This window comes from Protomyctophum parallelum, assembly GCF_964188405.1.
Source record: "Protomyctophum parallelum genome assembly, chromosome: 21".
NCBI classification, from domain to species: domain Eukaryota; kingdom Metazoa; phylum Chordata; class Actinopteri; order Myctophiformes; family Myctophidae; genus Protomyctophum; species Protomyctophum parallelum.
The window spans coordinates 22,053,802-22,073,217 of record NC_139713.1 but is presented as its reverse complement, the minus strand read 5'-3'; the positions used below and the strand labels follow the sequence as shown (position 1 = coordinate 22,073,217).

At 41.0% G+C, this 19,416-nt stretch overlaps 1 protein-coding gene across 5 annotated transcripts in view; it reads left to right on the top strand.

The window, feature by feature from the left end:
- sfswap (splicing factor SWAP) overlaps positions 1 to 19,416 on the top strand; it is a 111,054-nt gene that overhangs the window by 34,252 nt on the left and 57,386 nt on the right. For all 5 annotated transcript variants that reach the window (XM_083793677.1, XM_083793676.1, XM_083793680.1 and 2 more), the window contains 4 exons: positions 8,515 to 8,593; positions 8,717 to 8,820; positions 9,080 to 9,209; positions 13,479 to 13,651. In XM_083793677.1, the coding sequence (XP_083649803.1) occupies positions 8,515 to 8,593; positions 8,717 to 8,820; positions 9,080 to 9,209; positions 13,479 to 13,651 (486 nt within the window). The remainder of the gene's footprint in view (positions 1 to 8,514; positions 8,594 to 8,716; positions 8,821 to 9,079; positions 9,210 to 13,478; positions 13,652 to 19,416) is intronic.

Sequence of the window (19,416 nt, the reverse complement as noted above, 5' to 3'; positions counted from 1 at the left end):
ATATACTTGTGGAGAGGCAGGCACACACACACACACACACACACACACACACACACACACACACACACACACACACACACACAGCTTTGTGGATAATTGAGTTCAGAGTTTATTCATTATTAGTGGAATGTTACTGTTTTTATGCTACAGTTAGGTGATCAAGGGCAGACAATGTAGCAACCAGAATACACCAGTTGGGACCGAGGCAGTGGGCACACTATAGCCAGAATGGTCATTGCAGCGAGAGGCAAGCATGCATCGGGAATCTTAAAACAAATAAATTGACCAGTCATCACCCAATAGTACACACACACACACACACACACACACACACACACACACACACACTCTACATTCTCTCTTTTCCTTTCCGTCTCTCTTAGCGCTAATTACTATTTTTATATAAACACACACAGCAGCAGTATGTTTAGCATATGTTTCACCGTTCAGCCTGCGGGTGTCATCCCAGGGAGGCTACACTGTAAATTCATGAGAGTTAATTGAACTTCAAAGAGTTCAACCCTTGGATCTTACGGGTCCATTTGGCTCCTATTGGGCTACTCTCTCAGAGTAAGAGTTAAAGATTCTGAGGACCTCACTGTGTATTTGACTATGCAGAGACTGTACCATGGCTGTGTTTCAAGTTTCAAGCTTTTACATGAAAGCCTTCCCCTCTAGTGTCTACTTTCCTCCTCCCTCCACACACACACACACACACACACACACACACACACACACACACACACACACACACACACACACAGCAGGTGGTCTTTACCTATTAACAACAGAGAGGCTGATTTACCCACAATTAGCCCCATTGCGATGTTTGGGCTGGATTCCATGCAGTTGAGAGGCTGAAGGTTGGCTCTAATTATCCTGTGATGTAAATGGGTGCCAAACTCGAGACTTCTGAGCAGTTGGGGGCTTTTAAATGTTTTTATTTTTGAACAATCTGGTTTAGGGCAGGTAGTTTTATAAAATATAACCAGTTGGTCCACTGCTTTTCTTTGTCAATTCAATTCAATTCAAAGGAGCTTTATTGGCATGAGAAAACAAACGTTTACATTGCCAAAGCAAGTACAATACAATAAAAACAGTTGAAAATGGGGAAAGTATATACAGTTGGAGGGGGTACAGCATTTTGTAAACGGAGCTATGTCACATTGCATCGATATACATAACGGGGTATAATGCTTTTTTTTAAAACAAATAGCAGCAATTATTTGCAGTCACAAATGGCAGCATTTTTTTCTCAGGACTATTTAAATGAAGTAGTATACAGGAAAAACTCAGATTTAAGATTTGTTTACATGTGCAAGGTCCAGTGGTCTACTTGGTACAGATAGTAGTCCTTAGGGTGGTTGTATTCCATTGGCTATCCTTTTGTCACAACAGTTCACAAATGTTGCTGCCGTGTTTGCACATTGTTGTATTTCTCCCAATAGGTATGGGAGTTTTTTGTCATAGTTTCAAACTGTGTCTCTGATGTCTTGGTATAGTGGGCACTTTGTCATGTGTTGTCCGTTGTGAGCTTGTAGATCGGCTATTTTCGACGAAGATATTTGGTGTAGAGGGAAAAACAGGAGGGGGCCACCTAGTATAGAAACATGTGGCACCCTTTTCAACAACGAATATAGGGCCTATCCAATAAAAGCCTTGATGCGGCATATGAATCAGTTTCTTCAAGTACGTCTTGGAATAGTTTGTTTGGTTCAAGGTGGAAAGTCTGGTGACCCGAGGTTATGCTGGAAGCTACCTCTGTCTCATACACCTCTGTCTCTCATAGAGCTTAAATAAGAAGTTTAGGTTTTAGAAGGCATTTTTAGAATTGGCCTCATATTCATTATACAAACAATTTAAATGAGTCAGTAGCCAATAGTCTCTTACGTTTTCCAATGTTGTATTAGTTCTTAGTTTTTCTACTTTGTACTTACTTTTATTATAACTTCTATTAGCTTACTTACTTACAGTATGTTGGACAGGCATTGACGGTCTGCATGCCAGGTCTCCATGCCAGCCTCACTGAAGTGTGAAGCCCCATTGGCTTCAAGGCAAACATCGCTGTTCTTGATTTGTGTGACTTGGCAGCTTGGTGCTACTGTTACCTGCCTGTATCCTTCATGTCTCCTTTTGGAAGGGGGAGAAATACCCCCAACAGTCAAATGAACAATGAGACCTTTTTTATTTTTTCCTTCCAGAAAGGAAAACCTCATTATCCATTATTTCCTCCTAGAATTTCTGTGTTAACACGATACTGTGCCCTTTTCTTCCTTCTACAATGAAATAAATTATACTTTTATTTATAGTCCTATGCAACAAAGGCCACATACATTATTAGAAAAACTGAAATAAATCTCTCTCCCTTCATCCACTAAAAGCCATCCACCCACTCACTCTTGACATATCCTTTGCAACCCCTGCAGCCCCCCACCTTACATCAAGTAAATAGGCATTGGATTGAAGTAGACATGAGACATGTTGCTGCACTTGCTCTGTCTGGAGTGGTGTACCACTTACTGTACGTACGGCATACCACTGGAGAGGATCTTCATTAGAGTCCGTTTTACCCAAGTAGGCCAATTCTGAAGGTCAGCAGCATTATGCAGCTCTTCATTTCATCATTGCTCATAACCTTTATAATACTTAAACCCATTTAGACCTCAAAATAAAAATAAAAAATCTTCTAAATCCTCCAGTTTTCTGAAATAAATATTTTCACGATTTTTCAAAAATAGCAGACCTACAAGCTCGTAGCGCGCCACTCGGTGGCGCGCTCTGAGCTTGTAGATTTGCTATTTTTCAATAGCTAGATTATAACATAATGCTTAAAGGACAACTTTAGTTTTTTTCAACCAAGATTCATGTTTTAGGTTGTTATTAGAGATAGTAAAATATGAGTGTTAACTTTTTTTAATTTGCTGCTTTCTTTCGTTTTAGGGATTGTAGCTTTTTTTCACAGGGGGGCGGGGGCATTCGAGCATGGGGCTAAATATGTATTTTTTTACAAAATGTTATAGCATAATTTTTTAATTATTTACTTAGTCCTACTAGACCCCAATAAATTTAATCTGGCCACAAAAGATCACAGGATCTACTGAATGTGAAGGAGGCCTACTGGGGGGAAGCCACACTATGTGTCGTAGGCTCAATATGTCAGTTTGACACATTCAGTAGATCCTGTGATCTTTTGTAGCCAGATGTAATAACTATAGGACTATATATAGTATAGTGAGCATTATATAGGGAAAAACATGCTTTTGAACAAGGGGATCTAGTTCAAGTGAAATTAATTCAGAAAGAGATCAAACGGATAACTAGTGAATGTAAACATAACTACAAACTTAAAATTGAGAGGCAAATGAGGGATACCAATGCATGTCAAGCCTGGAAGGGGTTGTATACAATGGTAGGAATAAAGGAAAAGAAAGAGGTCATCAACACTAGTGATGATATGTCTTTTGCCAATGAGCTAAATACCTTTTATGGCAGATTTGATACTTCTTTCCACTTAACGCAATCTGTTAAGGGAACAATTCAGCAGTAGTGAGTCAATTACTATTACAGAGGAGGAGGTGCGTAGAACCCTCAATAGAATTAACCCACGCAAAGCACCGGGTCCCGATGGGATAAGGGGTTATGTGCTTAAGGAGTGTAGGGAGCAGCTCAGCCCTGTACTGAGACACATGTTCCAGGTATCGCTAGATACACACTATATACCAAAAGCGTGGAAGACCTCGCTTATAGTTCCAGTGCCGAAAATGTCTAATCCCAAAGTCCTTAACGACTATCGGCCAGTTGCCTTGACAACATTGTTAATAAAAAGCTTTGAGCGCATTATCTTAAATAACCTCCTTAATAATGTGCAACATGAAATGGACCCCTTGCAATTTGCATATAGAAAGGGGAGGGGCACTGATGATGCTCTTCTTCTTATGCTTAATAAAATCTACTACCATCTAGATAAACCTCAAAAGAAACGATATGCTCGGGTACTCTTTGTAGACTTCTCCTTTGCGTTTAACACAATGAAACCTCATATTTTGATGAAGAAACTCTTTGATATGGGTGTTAACACCAATATCATCAGGTGGGTGGAGTCATTCCTGACTGAGCGGGTACAACAGGTCAACGTGAATAAAGCAATATCTCTCCCCATTACGACCAACACGGGGGCTCCGCAAGGGAGCGTGATTTCACCGGTATTGTTCACGCTGTACACAAGCGACTGTAGGCGTGAGTCAGATAACACCTGTATTGTTAAATTCGCAGACGACACAGCTATTGTTGGTCTGATTGAGGATGATGAGATAAGCTATAGAAGAACAGTGGACGAGTTTGCCGGTTGGTGCAGGAGTAACTTCCTCCAGCTTAATATAAAAAAAAACTAAGGAGGTCATATTGGACCTTAGGACTGGTGCCCATGCACACCAGGAAATAGTCATTGGTGGGGATGGGGTAGTGATTGTGGACGAATATAAGTACTTGGGTACAACGATTGATTCCAAGCTGACATGGAATTCCAACACTCATTCCATCTACAAGAAAGGTCAGCAGAGGCTGCATTTTATGCGCAGACTGAGACAGTATAACGTTGAAAAAAATATCATGGCACTTTTTCATCGATCCATCGTGGAGAGTGCATTGACATTTTGTTTTGTTTCATGGTATGGCTCATTATCATTGGTTAATAAGAACAAACTCCATAAAATCATCAGCGTGTCCAGCAAAATAGCTGGGGTACGATTTGAGAGTATGACCTCAATGTATGAGACCCGGGTACTCAGGAAGGGGAAAGCTATTACTAGGGACAACACACACCCGTTACACAGCCAATACCATCTTTTACCATCAGGGCGACGGTATTTGGTACCTTCCCTGCAGGCTAGGGCCTCAAGATCGTTTGTTCCCATAAGTATAGGACTTATGAACAAGCAGGCCCCATCTCAGTTCCGTGCATAAAGTGTGATGTGATGCCTTTTGGAACTATGACTGGTGGCCTTTTCTTTATTGTCTATGTACTGTGTGATCTGTTTGTTTGCATGTTTTATGTATATCCTGATGACCTATGGCCGATTCTAAAAACGCCTTCTAAAGCCTGACCTAAGTTTTCTGAAAAACTTCAAAAATGTATATAGCAGCATCAATTTTTTGTAATTTTTGAATACTGTACATACTGTACAGAACCCAAATATGGGTTCCCGGCCTGAGGGGGTAAGACACCAAAAGGGGTTCCCGCCCAGAATGGGATAAAGTATCTATCTATCTATCATCTAGTAAATAATAAAAAAGAAATCGCTATCAAATTTAGTAAAGAAATACATATTTAGCCCCATGCTCGAATGCCCCCGCCCCCCTGTCAAAAACAGCTAAAATCCCTAAAACAAAAGCAAGCAGCACATGAAAAAGAATTAACGCTCATCTTTTACTTTCTCTAGAAACAACCTAAAACATGAACCTTGGTTGAAAAAAACTAAAGTTGTCCCGTTCCAAAATGGGTTAAGGGAAGCCAAGGATAAGAGTTTAGAAACATGTTTTAATTTTTTACTATAACTTTTTTTTGTCAGGTACTTTGATAATTGGTGTACATGTTTTTTTGCAGCTTTCGCCTTTATTTTATATTTTTTTATAGAGGGACAGACTGTAGGCTGACAGGAAATGTCTCTCTCTCTCTCTGTTTCTGGCACAACAGCGCTATGTCATACTGTCACATAGGTGAACCAACACATAGGTGAACACGGACATTGCTGTTCCTTGGAGTGGTTGCACCACTCAAAAATGAATCCAGACATAATTCGAATAGTATTTTATCTGAGCAGGGCTTTTCCATTTTAAAATGCCATATGTTTAGCCTAATATTATTCTACTCAATCAGTTGTTTCCCGGGTGTTGTTAGACAGCTAGACATCCCAGCACAGTTCTGGGACATAAACGGCAGTATTTCTTGATAAGATATTGATAAACAGCAGTATTTCCTGATAAGATATTGATGTGTTGTTATTGTTTTTTTGTTCGTTCTGTTGTTTTCCCAAACAATACAATAATTACATTTGTTGTGATTGCCTTTTGGGACCACTGTGCACCTTAGCCGTGCACTGGCTTTGGAAAGGCGTCCTTGCGGGCTATGAGAACATAACAGCGTGGATATCAATCAGATAAAAAAGAAAACAATGTATTCATATAGACACGAGGGGCTGCATAATCAGTACAGTATTGTGAAAATTATAATATAGTGGTAATCTGCACATTTTTGCACTGTTCCCCCCTACATCACAGCCTGCCAGTTTGACAATGTGGCGTCCATTCCATTCAAACTTTCCCTTTGTGGCTTCACAATCGACACATTTTTGCAGCTTATTATTCATTCACAAGCTACATGCCTAGTAACTTAGTGGTATAGCTAAATAATAATAACTAACTTTATTGATGAATATAGTGAGGAAAGAACGTCCTGTAGACAGTAGTTGTGGTTATTGTCTGGTTTGGAGTCAGCATGCTGCCCTCTAGTCAGTGGACAGAAATCCTTATTGTGACTCACCAGGCTTTCCACCTCGGAGGAAAGCCTGGTCTGTGTTATAAAGTTGCTGTATGATCCGGTTCGGGAGCGGATGATATCGTTACGTCATGTTGTAGTCATTGTTTTGTAGTCATCAGGCCAGAACCATCAATCTGGAACTTCCTTTCCCTCAAACTGGAAGAATAACAATAAAAGCGTGACTCGTTCTATTGTAGCCTGCGGCTTTTATTGGGAAAAATCGGCTTGAGGGAAAGGAAGTTCCAGATTGATGGTTCCGGCCTGATGACTGCAAAACAATGACTGCAATGCTGCCCAGGCTAATTGTGACTTAATTCCCTGGGGTTCTGTGAAATACTTTGAAAGTCAAAGTGGCTGTTCTGTCTGTGTGTGTGTGTAATTGGGGGGGAATAATTGGGGGAGGGGGCTAGTGTGATGTGAAATGTGAGCTTTAGTCATATTCAAGTGCTTTTGAAGAGAAATGATAGTCACTTTCAGTAGTAGAGCACTGTAGAGGGGAGCTGTGTGTGACTGTGCCCAGGTGATGATGGTCGTTGATGCTCATCAAGGAAGGCAATTATGTTTCTGCACTGTCAAAAGTAATGCTACTTCTTTTGCAATGTAGTTAAATAAAAAATCTCAGGTGGGAAGATAAATATAAAATTTAAAAAACAGTAATTCTTCTTTTAAATATATATTTTTTAATATCCTGAAAAAACGTATCGTGAACCTCATATCGTAATACGAATCGTATCGTGAGTTGAGTGAATCGTTACATGCCTACCTTTTTCTGCTCATAGCTTTGACTTGCTATGTGAGCGTGTATTTTTGTATACACTCACTAATGTATCTGTCAGGAGCTAAATAACATGTCAGACAGCAGGCTACATTTTCTTTCGTGTGTGTATTAATATTATGAGTTCTCTTACCCAGGTCACATCTCAGCCGACTGGTAGTGGTGTGAAAGGCTGGGAGCAGCATGCCCCGTTCCACTTTAATTGTGTGTGTGTTGAATAGAGAAGACATTATGTTTTATTATGTATGCATAGCGTGGCCTATCTGTCCCCCAATGTGCTCTTGCCTGAAAGATGCATTTTGCATGTCAATAAGACCTGCCTGAGATGCACAGAAAGAGATGATAGGCGTGGGTGTGTGCGCACGTGTGCTTGTGTTTTTTGGGTGTGTGTGCGCACATCCGCGCGTGCCTTGGCTGAACAGCCCTGGCCTACTTTTGCATTTCTACCTTCAATGAATACACACAACGTAGAAATGGATTCAAGTAGGCCTCCATAGTGTCTAGAAACCAGCTTGTTCCCACCAGCTAGTCCATAAAAAAAAAATAATAATCATGATTTCAATTCAAATATAGCTATTGCTATTGCTACGACAGTAATATTTAATGTGACCCTCTGGAGTGAGTGTGGAAATATATATACCTAAGTGGCCCTCCATCGTCAAAGTTGCCCATCCCTGAGCTAGTCTATTCTGAAACCTAATGGTTTGCTAATTGACCATGTATACAGTAACTGAAATCAACATAAGTAAATCTACAACATGCAATTTGGGTCTACTGTTACTGGGGTATTACAGCGTCCGCTGTTCGATCCCGTGCAAGCTCCCCCAGAGTTAGTGTCGAAGTGTCAATTTTTTATTATTTTTTTATTCTTTATTTACCCAGGGAAGTAGCTGAGCACAGGTGCTCATTTTCAGCAACGCCCTGCACATCGAAACACACACACACACACACACACACACACGCACCGTGTACTATGAATGTGTGTGTAATGGGTGAATGCAACGCACAATATATGTAAAGCGCCTTGGATATTAACTCTCTGAGCTACAGCCCGGATCTCCAGTTCTGGGCTAAATCATTTCTATATGACACATAAATATATTTTGTTACTATTTATCTGTCTGTCTCATCTCAGGTGCTATACGGACCCGGCAACTGACAACTTTTTCTGTCTTTGTCTGTCCTATGTTATTCCTCCATTCAGAGAGAGACACATGACGGTTCAATTGATGATGAGAAATTACAGTCAGACACAGATCTGAAGGATGTCAAGATGATTAAAGGTATGCCTCTTGGTTTAGTGGTCCATAATTCAATGATTTGTTTGCATGTCTGTTTTCTCAGATTTTTGTCCGACTGTGTCTCTCTCCCTACGCCCATTTGTCTGCCTCTTTCTGTCTCTCCAGCCTCCTTTGCTCCGATCTGTTTTGCTATAAAGGCTAAAGAAAACGACATGTTGCCTCTGGAGAGGAACCGAGTTCGATTGGATGATGACTCTGATGAAGACAAGGTTTGGTTTATTTACTTTACTTTTGGTTACGTTTCCCCATTTCCATTTGTGTAATTATATGTGACATTCTGACCTGGTATTGGGCATTAAACTATATAACATTTAATTTAAACACTACTACTGTTTGAAATGGTTCTGTTCAGTGGAGGTGTGTTTTGGTGCTCCACAAATCTTCATTTTGCCTTTTCTCAAGATGGATGTCCTTTTTAAAGGTACCTTTTAAATGTCCTAAAATGACATTAATGTTTTCTACATGAAGCTGTTCGGTGAGGAAGGACTAGAGGCTATCATTGGTGGGGCTCAGATGATTGTCAAGGACTCTTTTCCAACCCCGACACCAGAAGAGAAGAAACCCAGCCTCACCCAGGAGGAGTTGGAGGCTAAACAAGGTAACGCCACAGAACTGTAAAATAATAATATTGTTCTATTATCCCTATAACTGTGGAATATGCTGGCCTTTATAGTTTTTCACTGCAAAGCCTGGCTAGGCAAAGTTTATCCAAGGAGAAAATAGTAATACATTAGCAGCACGAAAGCACTTGCAAAAGTAACTACACTGATTAGTTTCAGGTTGAAAACCACCTCTCCTAAATCCTCTCATACTGCTCGACAAATTCATTGTAACAATCGGACAACTGTCCCGCTGACACTGGGCATTTTTAGGAAGATTTTATCTTGACATATGGTGTCTTCTGTTGTGTTTAATCCATTTTATGGTGTCTGATCCCACATTACATTACTAAATAAGAGGATCTTTTTCCACTTGGAAAACTTCAGCTAAGCCGACAGTCAATTCACACGTCCCTGTAACTGAGAGCACATCATATGTTATGGAAATATGAAACTTTGATTCACACAAATGCTGGCAGATGAAGCGAGTAAATGGTACTAGGTCAAGAGTGGGTACAGTTACAAAACAAAGTTTTACGGATATCAACACTGGCTCTTGTTGGCCCACATTACGCCAACATGGAACATTTCCACTGGATTAATGGCTTTATGTGCAAGTGGTAAAAGGGTCTCACAGTCACTACTGCCATCTGTGTTTACAATGGTCAGACTCCTGTCTGTCTGTCTGTATGTCTGTGATACAATGGCCGTTCCCCCTGTCCGTCCTCACTGTCTCCATTTGTCCCCTCCTTTCATCTCCTTAGATACCTACCACCCAACACACGTGTTCTATAATTATAGAGACCTTTCAGTATCTAAGTACGGCCGCTGGGAGACAAGCGAGCGGACACACACACACACACACACACACACACACACAAACACACACACACAGACACACACACACCTCTCAATCACATCCTCTGACATGGCCTTCCTTTACAGGAAGCCAGAAATTGGGCGATCAGTGGGAGGGGAAAGGAGAGAGGACGGATAAATCCAATGGGCACAAATTGTAAATCATGCCAGCAGGGTGTAAATTCCAGGAAGGACAAAGTATAGAAGTAGTACAGTAAATGGCAGTCATATTTCTCTACGAGACCTAATAGAGATGCATGCTTTTATTCCCCCCCCCCCCCCTTTCTCTCTCTCACATGCATGCACGCACGCGCACACACACACAGAACCCACTTGCTTCTTACTGGTAGAGTGATAAATGTATTCATGGGTACCAGGCACTCTGTTCATAATATTTAGCATGCATATAGGACTTGGTGGGGAAATAATACACTTAGGAATTCATATATATATGCAATTGTGAGGCTGTTACAGTGCAACACTTTCCTTAGCCACTTGGTTGCAAAGCTCTTGACTGCCACTGTTGATGTGGGAGGAAAGGGTTTTCATCACAAGACGTGAAAAAGAGCCACGTGCGCTCTCGCTCGCTCGCTCTCTCTTTCACTCACGCATGCACACACGCACTCACACACACACGGCGGCCATCAGAACAGACAGGAACACACTGGGGTAGTCTAATGAATATGTGAATGAATTGGCTGTCCGTCAGCAGGCTGCAACTTACGTTAAGTTGCAGGGAATCAATGGCAGACGGAACAAAGCTAATCTGTATTGATGGACTGGGGAAGGATCGCACACACGCTCTCACTCACTGGTCACTCATAGGTCAAATCCACTGTGTGTGTGTGTGTGTGTGTGTGTGTGTGTGTGTGTGAGTTAACTGAAACAAATGTGAGAAATCGATGAATCAAATCAATTGGTTAATTCAAATGAAACGTTAACTACATTATGTGTGTGAGAAAAAAACTAAAGCTGAATTGAAATTAAAATATTGGCTTTAAAACTAATACAATTGCATTTGTTGTAGTTTAACTTTTTAGTTTTTTGTCCTGGCCATGAAATATTATTTTGAACACCTAACCCCGGTGCTGGCAGTTCAATGCAATGGCCATTACGTTATTTTGGACTTTTGTCTGTGCAGAGTCATATAATGCAGTATACTGTATAGGGAAGACGTTGAAGGATGTTAATAAAAGGTGTTAAAATTGGTTGTATTTTTTGGCACTTTATTGGCATGTATGAAGTGTTTTTTGGTGTCAGTGACCTTGACCTTTGACCCTTGGTTACTAGTCTTGCGTAGCAGGACGACTATTCCACAATCTTCAAATGCTATATAGAGTCTGGAACTACACCTCCCGAAATCAGAGTAAGGAAGCTGCCATTTCCGTTCACAAAAATATATTTAAACATATCTATCGAGTCGTTGCACCACTTCAAAATAAATAAAGAAAATCGTGTTTTTACGCATGTCTGAGTTGGAAACTTTGCCGCAGATTAATTCAATCATGCACCAGCATTCAAATCACGTGTGTACAGTATGTCTGTACATGCTTCTATAGTGTCATTCAGCTGTGGTACTCGGGAAGAAATATGAAATGACAATATAAGATTAAAGTATTGATCTTGCAGTGTTATACTTTGCACATTGGTTCAATGCAGCATACCCGTCAGTGTCACCAACAACGTATAACCACCGTGTCTCTACTCTCCGGAATAATCCTTATGCATTCTTGCTATGCTGTCAAGGAAAAGGAGTCCGTGTTGCAGAACTGGTGATTTAATAAACAAAATAATAATTAAAAAAGGACAAACGTGATCAGCCAGGGTTCTATTCTGTATCCAACCTCCGTAGTGAACAACAAAGTAATATCTCTCTTCCTCTTAATAATGCGACCGCTTCCCTGCACACCAGAACACAAAAGTAAACACAAGTTATCCCATAATAAACCTTTCGACTATTCTACAAATTGACATCACACCCTCCCCATCTCTATTCTTATTAAATGATGTATCCCAGTTGCCATTAAATAACACCCGTATTCGTGTCTTCTTTGCTGGCGTAACGGCCGCAAAGAAGATGGTTGCTTCGCACTGGAAACCGCCTCATACATTGTCATTTCGCCAATGGGCTTTGACCTTTCTAGATATCATTTATCTAGAAATGTCTACAGCAAGATTGCATGGTGCAAAAGAGGAAAACATTGAGATTTGGTCTGGTATTGCAGATTTGGTTAAGGGCATGGTTTAATCATTATTATTACTAGTCCTTACCCGTTGTGAGATATTTGCCCGTGAAGGCAAATTGTTTGTTTTTGTGTTCTTTGCTTTTGCTGTTATGTGTTGTTTTATATGTGTTTTGTTTTCTTTAAGTCATTCATGATGTTAGTGTCTTATTGTGATTTTTGTCTTAAATAAAAAACATTTGATAACAAAAAAAAAGATATCCCATAATACTCCTCGTCCCAGACTCAGCCCGCCAACACAGTTAAAGGAACAATCCCCCTATATATACCTTAGGGTTACAAACGTCACAACTTTCTTCCAGAAAAGTTAATATCTTGTGCCATGGCAAGAGGTCAAATATGACCTCTGGCATCTCATAGTAAGCCAAATCAGCTGTAGCCACAGCTCCACACACATGATCTCCTGGCCAAGATAATTAGATTTTGACACATTGCAATTTGGTGGTCAATGTTGGTGATTAGCTGCATGGCTCATCTACGCACATCCCTAGATAAAATGTAAATGTGTTTGTTGCCAACATCATGGGTAAGGTCACTCGAAACTGGCATTGTGCCATGAATTGTGGTGATTTGTGTCTCAAATATGATTCACTATAGCAGGCAGCCCTATTTTTAACCCAGGAGTGAGAACAGTGTGCACGTGCACGCACACACACTGTTTTCACACACTGGCACACACACACAGGTGCGTGACACCTGCACGCAATTAAGTGTGGCACAATGTGCCTCTCTCTATACTGTAGCTCCCATCTTAATCTTCCTCCTGACATTACTCCTTTTCTATTGTCCACGGCCCACACGCTGTGCATCAGTGGCTGTTGTCAGTGTCACTCCATGTTCCATCATCATTTCCTCTTACCTCCAAGAGAAGAAAAAAATCCCTGAAAAAGTTAGAGCTCATCATAAACTCAACCGCGTAACACAGGACTTACTCGAACCACTGAAGAAGAGCTGTTTCCCTCACACATACTATGGTAACTGTCAAAGTAATGGACACTCTTCCCTGCTTCTCGCCCAGCCAAGCAGAAAGTAGATGAACGTGTAGGTGTTGCTTAAAAAAAAGAAAGAAAAAAAAAGAATAAAGCAGAAGAAGTAGTCGCCAAGGCTGTGTGGAGAAGACATGTAGCCTTCCTCTTTTTCTAAGCATATTTTTCATTGTCTTCGCAGCCAAACAGAAGCTGGAGGATCGTCTCGCTGCCGCGGCGCGGGAGAAACTGGCCCAGGCCTCCAAGGAATCCAAGGAGAAACAGCTGCAGGCCGAGAGGAAGAGGAAGGCCGCTCTGTTCCTCCAGAACCTCCGCGGACCCCTCACTGGAGAGCCTGAAGCCAAGAGAGCAGAGGTAGAGAGACACCACGTTGCATGTGGATTGTGGAGTGGGGCTTATTTCCTTTTTGTTTTCAGAATCGAAGAAAAAACGGAATCTAACCACGTAAGTTAAGTGTTCCTATTCTAGGCTTGTCATAAAATAGGCAACATGTTTGTAGTTTGTGTAGTAATGTGTATGGATTTGCGTGATGTTTGGGCGACATTTGTAGGAGCCAATCTTTATGGAATATGAAAAATCGGTCATATGTACCGATTTGCGTAATGTAGGAGTAAAAATAATCGGCCTGCTGGTGGCGCTATTTGGGGCGGATATTCTGCTCTGGCACCCAGGGAGTGTGCGTGCACAGTTTTGCTGCTATCGGTGGATAACTCTCTCTGCCGTGACAAAAATATATCCATAATATTATATAAGTAGAGACTACACAAACAACACCATCATACAGTACAAACCAACTATTAGTAATATTATTTAATTGGCTTGTGTTTGCATGACAAGTGTTCCATGGAGCATAATGACAATGAATAGGAAGAACATATTATCATAATTAGATTTTTTTTTTTTTTTTTTTTTAGATTTTTTTTTGCGGCTTACGCCTTTTATTGATTTTTGAAGGGACAGACAGTAGGCTGACAGGAAACGGGAGAGAGATGGGGGGATGACATGCAGTAAAGGCCGTGTCAGGTCCGGGAGTCGAACCCGCGGCACACTGCGACTGGATTACCAGTCCGGTGCCCAGACCGTTACGCTACGGCCTGGGCCATAATTAGATTTTCTTTATTTGTATTTGTATTCTTACTAGAATTTCGCGGCCGCTCATCCCAGAGTTACGTTGCCGAGCACTATGGGAAGAAGGAAATTGCGGGAGTTGACTCCACATGTAGTAACGGATGGGTTATTAGTTATTATTATGTGTCCTTATTAGTGTAGTGTAGTGTAGTCAACACGTTATGGCTCATACACACTGCCCGGTATTTGCTCCGATTATGCTGTCGGGGAGCATTTTTGGCGCTGGCCGACAAAACCCCTGATCTGACGTTAAGCGGTGCCCAAAAGTTATAGATCACAAAGGCTTTGCAGGTAGAGCACATGACATGGCCCTGAAAATATATATAATTTTAATATAAAAAACTATTTTTGCATCTGCCGCTTGAGATGACCTGAGATGACTTGATTACTTGACATAAAATAGGGCCTGTCAGCTCAAACACACAATGCAATAGTTGTTGTTGCGTACAATCATCAGTAGCAAAGTCAAATACCAAAAATAAAAACCCTACCATTTCCATTTCCCCCCCTCTATTTCCCATTCCATGTGCGTTTGTCTTATCGTTTTTCTGGCCTCTGTACTACTGCCACCTACCGTCCATTCATTGTATTACACAGTGTGTGTGTGTGTGTGTGTGTGTGTTTCGATGTGCAGGGCGTTGCTGAAAATGAGCACCTGTGCTCAGCTACTTCCCTGGGTAAATAAAGGGAAAAAAAAGAAAGGTACCTTTCAAAACCTATAGAAGTCAGCCTGGTACAGACGAAGGGGACACCACTGTATGTAGCCTCAATTACATTTTGTAACTATTTTCTGCAATGGGATGATAGTTTTATTTGGTGGGTACAGCTGGTCGTTTTGAAAGTAGCTCTGAAGTAAAAAAAAGTGTGGGCAGCCCTGGTATAGATGAATATATATATATATATTCATTCCGTGGGTAAATCCCTGTAGGCTACCCACATATTTGTAAATATATATAGTAAATATATATATAATATATATAATATATATATAATGTATATAAATATATATATATAGAATATTAGTGGTCCATGACATGAAAATGTTTGAGAACCACTGCTCTAAAACAACATTGGACAATGATGTTTGACAGTCAGCAATATTGTTGCTTATTCTAGATTTATTTTCTGACTTTTTCGGATTTTCTGAATTGATCTGGCCTGTTAACATTTTCATAGACCTGGTTGCTTGTTTCCCTCTCAGTCAATGTGGCAACCCTGGTCAATGCCGTGTTGACTGTTGTGGTTCTGTATGATGATTTAGCTTAGCACACAACAGCTAGGAGGATGCAGCAGGCTGATGCCGTCATGTTTAACAGTATTTTGCGCAATTTATGTCCCTGAATTTATGGATATGGACTTATGGCTCCATCGCTGCCTCTTTCTTTAGTAGAAGTAGAAATTTAATGTGTTGCTGACTGTTTACCTCCCTCTCACACGCGCGCGCACACACAGACACACACACACACACACACACACACACACACACACAGCTGACGTCCTCTCCCACCGACGTCAGCTGTTCATTTATCTCCATATTCATACACGCTTTGAGCTGAGAGAAGCTATAAAGCGCCTTTTAAATATGACAATGCTGTATATATATCAGCTGCACAGTTCAGGCAAGTGTCTGTGGCATACAAAATAGGTTTGACAGCTTAAATCCGCGCGGCAGTGTTGTGTGTGTGTGGGACACGGGGTAGTGTTGTGTGTGTGCGTGCGTGCAATCAGAAGTACTGGCAGTAGCGAAATAACAAACGCGATCTGTCTAATCGTAGTAGTTAGGCACAAACCAAGTACTTTCTAAGAACCATGTTAATGTAACTAAGACATTCGCTGAGCGAGCTATATTTTAAATTCAGAGATTTAGAAGGAATAAGCGAAATGGTGAGGCGACTTTCTCTGCGGAGTGGGAGATCCATAGGGGAGATCACATTACAGCAGCCAAAGAGGGAGGGGGGTGGGGGTGGGGGTTGCGAACTGTTTTCATGCGAACATCTTTTCATTGGCTAGTGCGCACATCTTTTGCGCCACGTGACAACTTCTCAATTGTATATTAGATTTCTGTGCTGGCGACAGACGGAATAACATGACATGCTAAGCTACCTGTCTAAAGGGGGGGGGGGGGGGTGTCCTAATAGCGTGTCACTCTGCATGCTGTCCATGCTTTCCCCTGAGACTGCACGCCTCCACGCTGCCTGAAGTGGGTGGGTGGGTGTTTGGATGAGTTTCCTTGTCTTCCTGTGTCTTTACCTGTGTACTACTATGCATGATGCACCCCACAAGTGACTTCAGGAAATGGTAAACTACTTATTGTGGTCGTTGTTGCTTGTCATGTATTCTGCTGTCCATTGAATTGTCAGTTGATATTATTTGACCACTTAAACCTAAACCGGTCCTGAGTTGCCTTTGTACTTGGTCCCTGATGCTGGGATTCAAGTCAAGTGGTGAACTACTAAAGCCCTATTAAACGTCGTTGCTTGATTAAATAGCGGATATACAAGCTCACCGTGCATTTCGTCATGAAATGACGAGGGTGGGTTTGCAAATATATATATATCGTTGCTGTCCGGAGGAAACCTCATAACTCCATTTTTTTGGTTTTTGATTTTATTCCATAAATCAGTGCTATTGAACACCCTCTGTTTGTGTGTTGTTTTGAAAATGGAAAGTAGTAAAAAACGCATTGGACAAAATCTCTTAACTCCATTGGACCCTCAAACTGTCTGCTAAAACAGCTAACTCCACCACCTCTCTCCTTCTCATGCAAGTAATTGACAATATCTAAAGTCACAACACCAACTTTGATGAGGCAATATTGCATCGTTTAAAAAATATAAGGTTTTGTTAATTTCCTTAAACGTATATTTTTAATTTCCTTATGAGGTTTCCCCCCCGACTACAGAGATATATATGTTTTGAGCGGTGCCTACCGCTCCAATGACTGGCCGCGTGTGTCCCCTATGTCCCTATATTTTGGAGTTTGGAGTATGAACAGCTGTGATACCGCTGGGTGACCTAAAGTGGCACTTTTGAGTAGCCTAAACACACACACACAGAGTCCAAGGAGGAGGGCTTGAGACACACACACACACACACACACACACACACACACTGCTCGGTTTGTGGTGCAATTCTTTTGGGCCCAAAATAGGGATGCCAGGGTTCATGTGGTGAAACTAGTTTCCTTTCCACTCATTTAGCGGTGCAAAAAAAGTAGACTGCAGCTGATCTTTTGGGGAAGATTTGCCAATCCGTTGTCATTTTCTTCTGCTGTTATACGTGCCTTTTATCACTGCACTGCTACCGGAGCGACTGCTAGCAGTTAATTAGCTCAAATCATCCATCAGACAGTGAACACTAGTACAGCGGCTAACAGCCATATTGTGAGAGAACCTTTCACTTGGTGATACAAGCGTGAAATTTGGCATGAACATGCCTCTGGGTCACCTCTTTAACCTTTTTAACCGAGTCAGCGAAAAATCCAATATGGCGGTCATTTTTCAAGATGGCCGCCAAAAAAAAGGCCTTTTGTGGCGGTTCTGGACAACCATGGGTGCGGCCGACTCGAGACCGGGCACTGCACTCCCTGTGGGTGTGTGGAACGTGTGTCGAATTTGAAGTCGGTGGGGCGAACGGTTCTCGGGTTACGTGGATTACAGATGTACACACGCACACAAAATTCGTGCAATATAGCAGATCATTGGAACGGTTGTTCGCTTGGTGATACAAGCGTGAAATTTGGCATGAACATGCCTCTGGGTCACCTCTTTAACTTTTTTAACCGAGCCATCCAAGAATCCAATATGGCGGTGCTATTTCAAGATGGCCGCCACATCTAAATGTTAGCCTATGTCTACATTTCTTACAAATTTTAGGAAAAATTTCACCATTATAGATAGATAGATAGATAGATTTATTTAAATTAAAAAAAATATATATATATTTTTTTTATTCTTTATATATTTTTTTTATTTCTTTGTCATTATTTTTAGTTTTCATACTGAAAATGGTAGCATGCTAATGCTACCATTTTCTAATGCTAATTAGCATGTTAGCATTATCATGTTAGCATGCTATGTTAGCATGCTAGCATATTACCATGTTAGCATTATTATGTTAGCATTAGCATGCTACAATGTTAGCATTAACTTAGCATTAGCATGCTACCATTTTCAGTATGAAAACTAAAAATAATAACAAAAAAATAAAAAAATAATATAAAGAATATATATATTTTTTTTTAAATAAATACAAAATAAAAAAATAAAACTATATCTATCTATTCTATAATGGTGAAATTTTTCCTAAAATTTGTAAGAAATGTAGACATAGACTAACAATTAGATGTGGCGGCCATCTTGAAATAGCACCGCCATATTGGATTCTTGGACGGCTCGGTTAAAAAAGTTAAAGAGTTGACACAAAGGAAGGTTCATGACAAATGTCACGCTTGTATCACCAAGCGAACAACCGTTCCAATGATCTGCTATATTGCACGAATTTTGTGTGCGTGTGTACATCTGTAATCCACGTAACTCGAGAACCGTTCGCCCCACCGACTTCAAATTCGACACACTCGTTCCACACACCCACAGGGAGTGCACTGCCCGGTCTCGAGTCGGCCGCACCCATGGTTGTCCAGAACAACCACAAAAGGCCTTTTTTATTTGGCGGCCATCTTGAAAAATGACCGCCATATTGGATTTTCCGTTGGCTCGGTTAAAAAAGTTAAAGAGGTGACCCAGAGGCATGTTCATGCCAAATTTCACGCTTGTATCACCAAGTGAAAGATCGTTGCTATTATCTGCTGTACTACACGGAGTTAGAGCTGTCACATTTTTCTTTCTTTCTTTTCACAATTCAGAATTATTTTATGTTCTCTTGACAGCTGATATCCGATGATGGAAAGTCTGAAATTATACTGGAATTTCTCTGTCACACTGATCTACTCAGATGCTCCAATCTACATCTACTGTGTGTGTGTGTGTGTG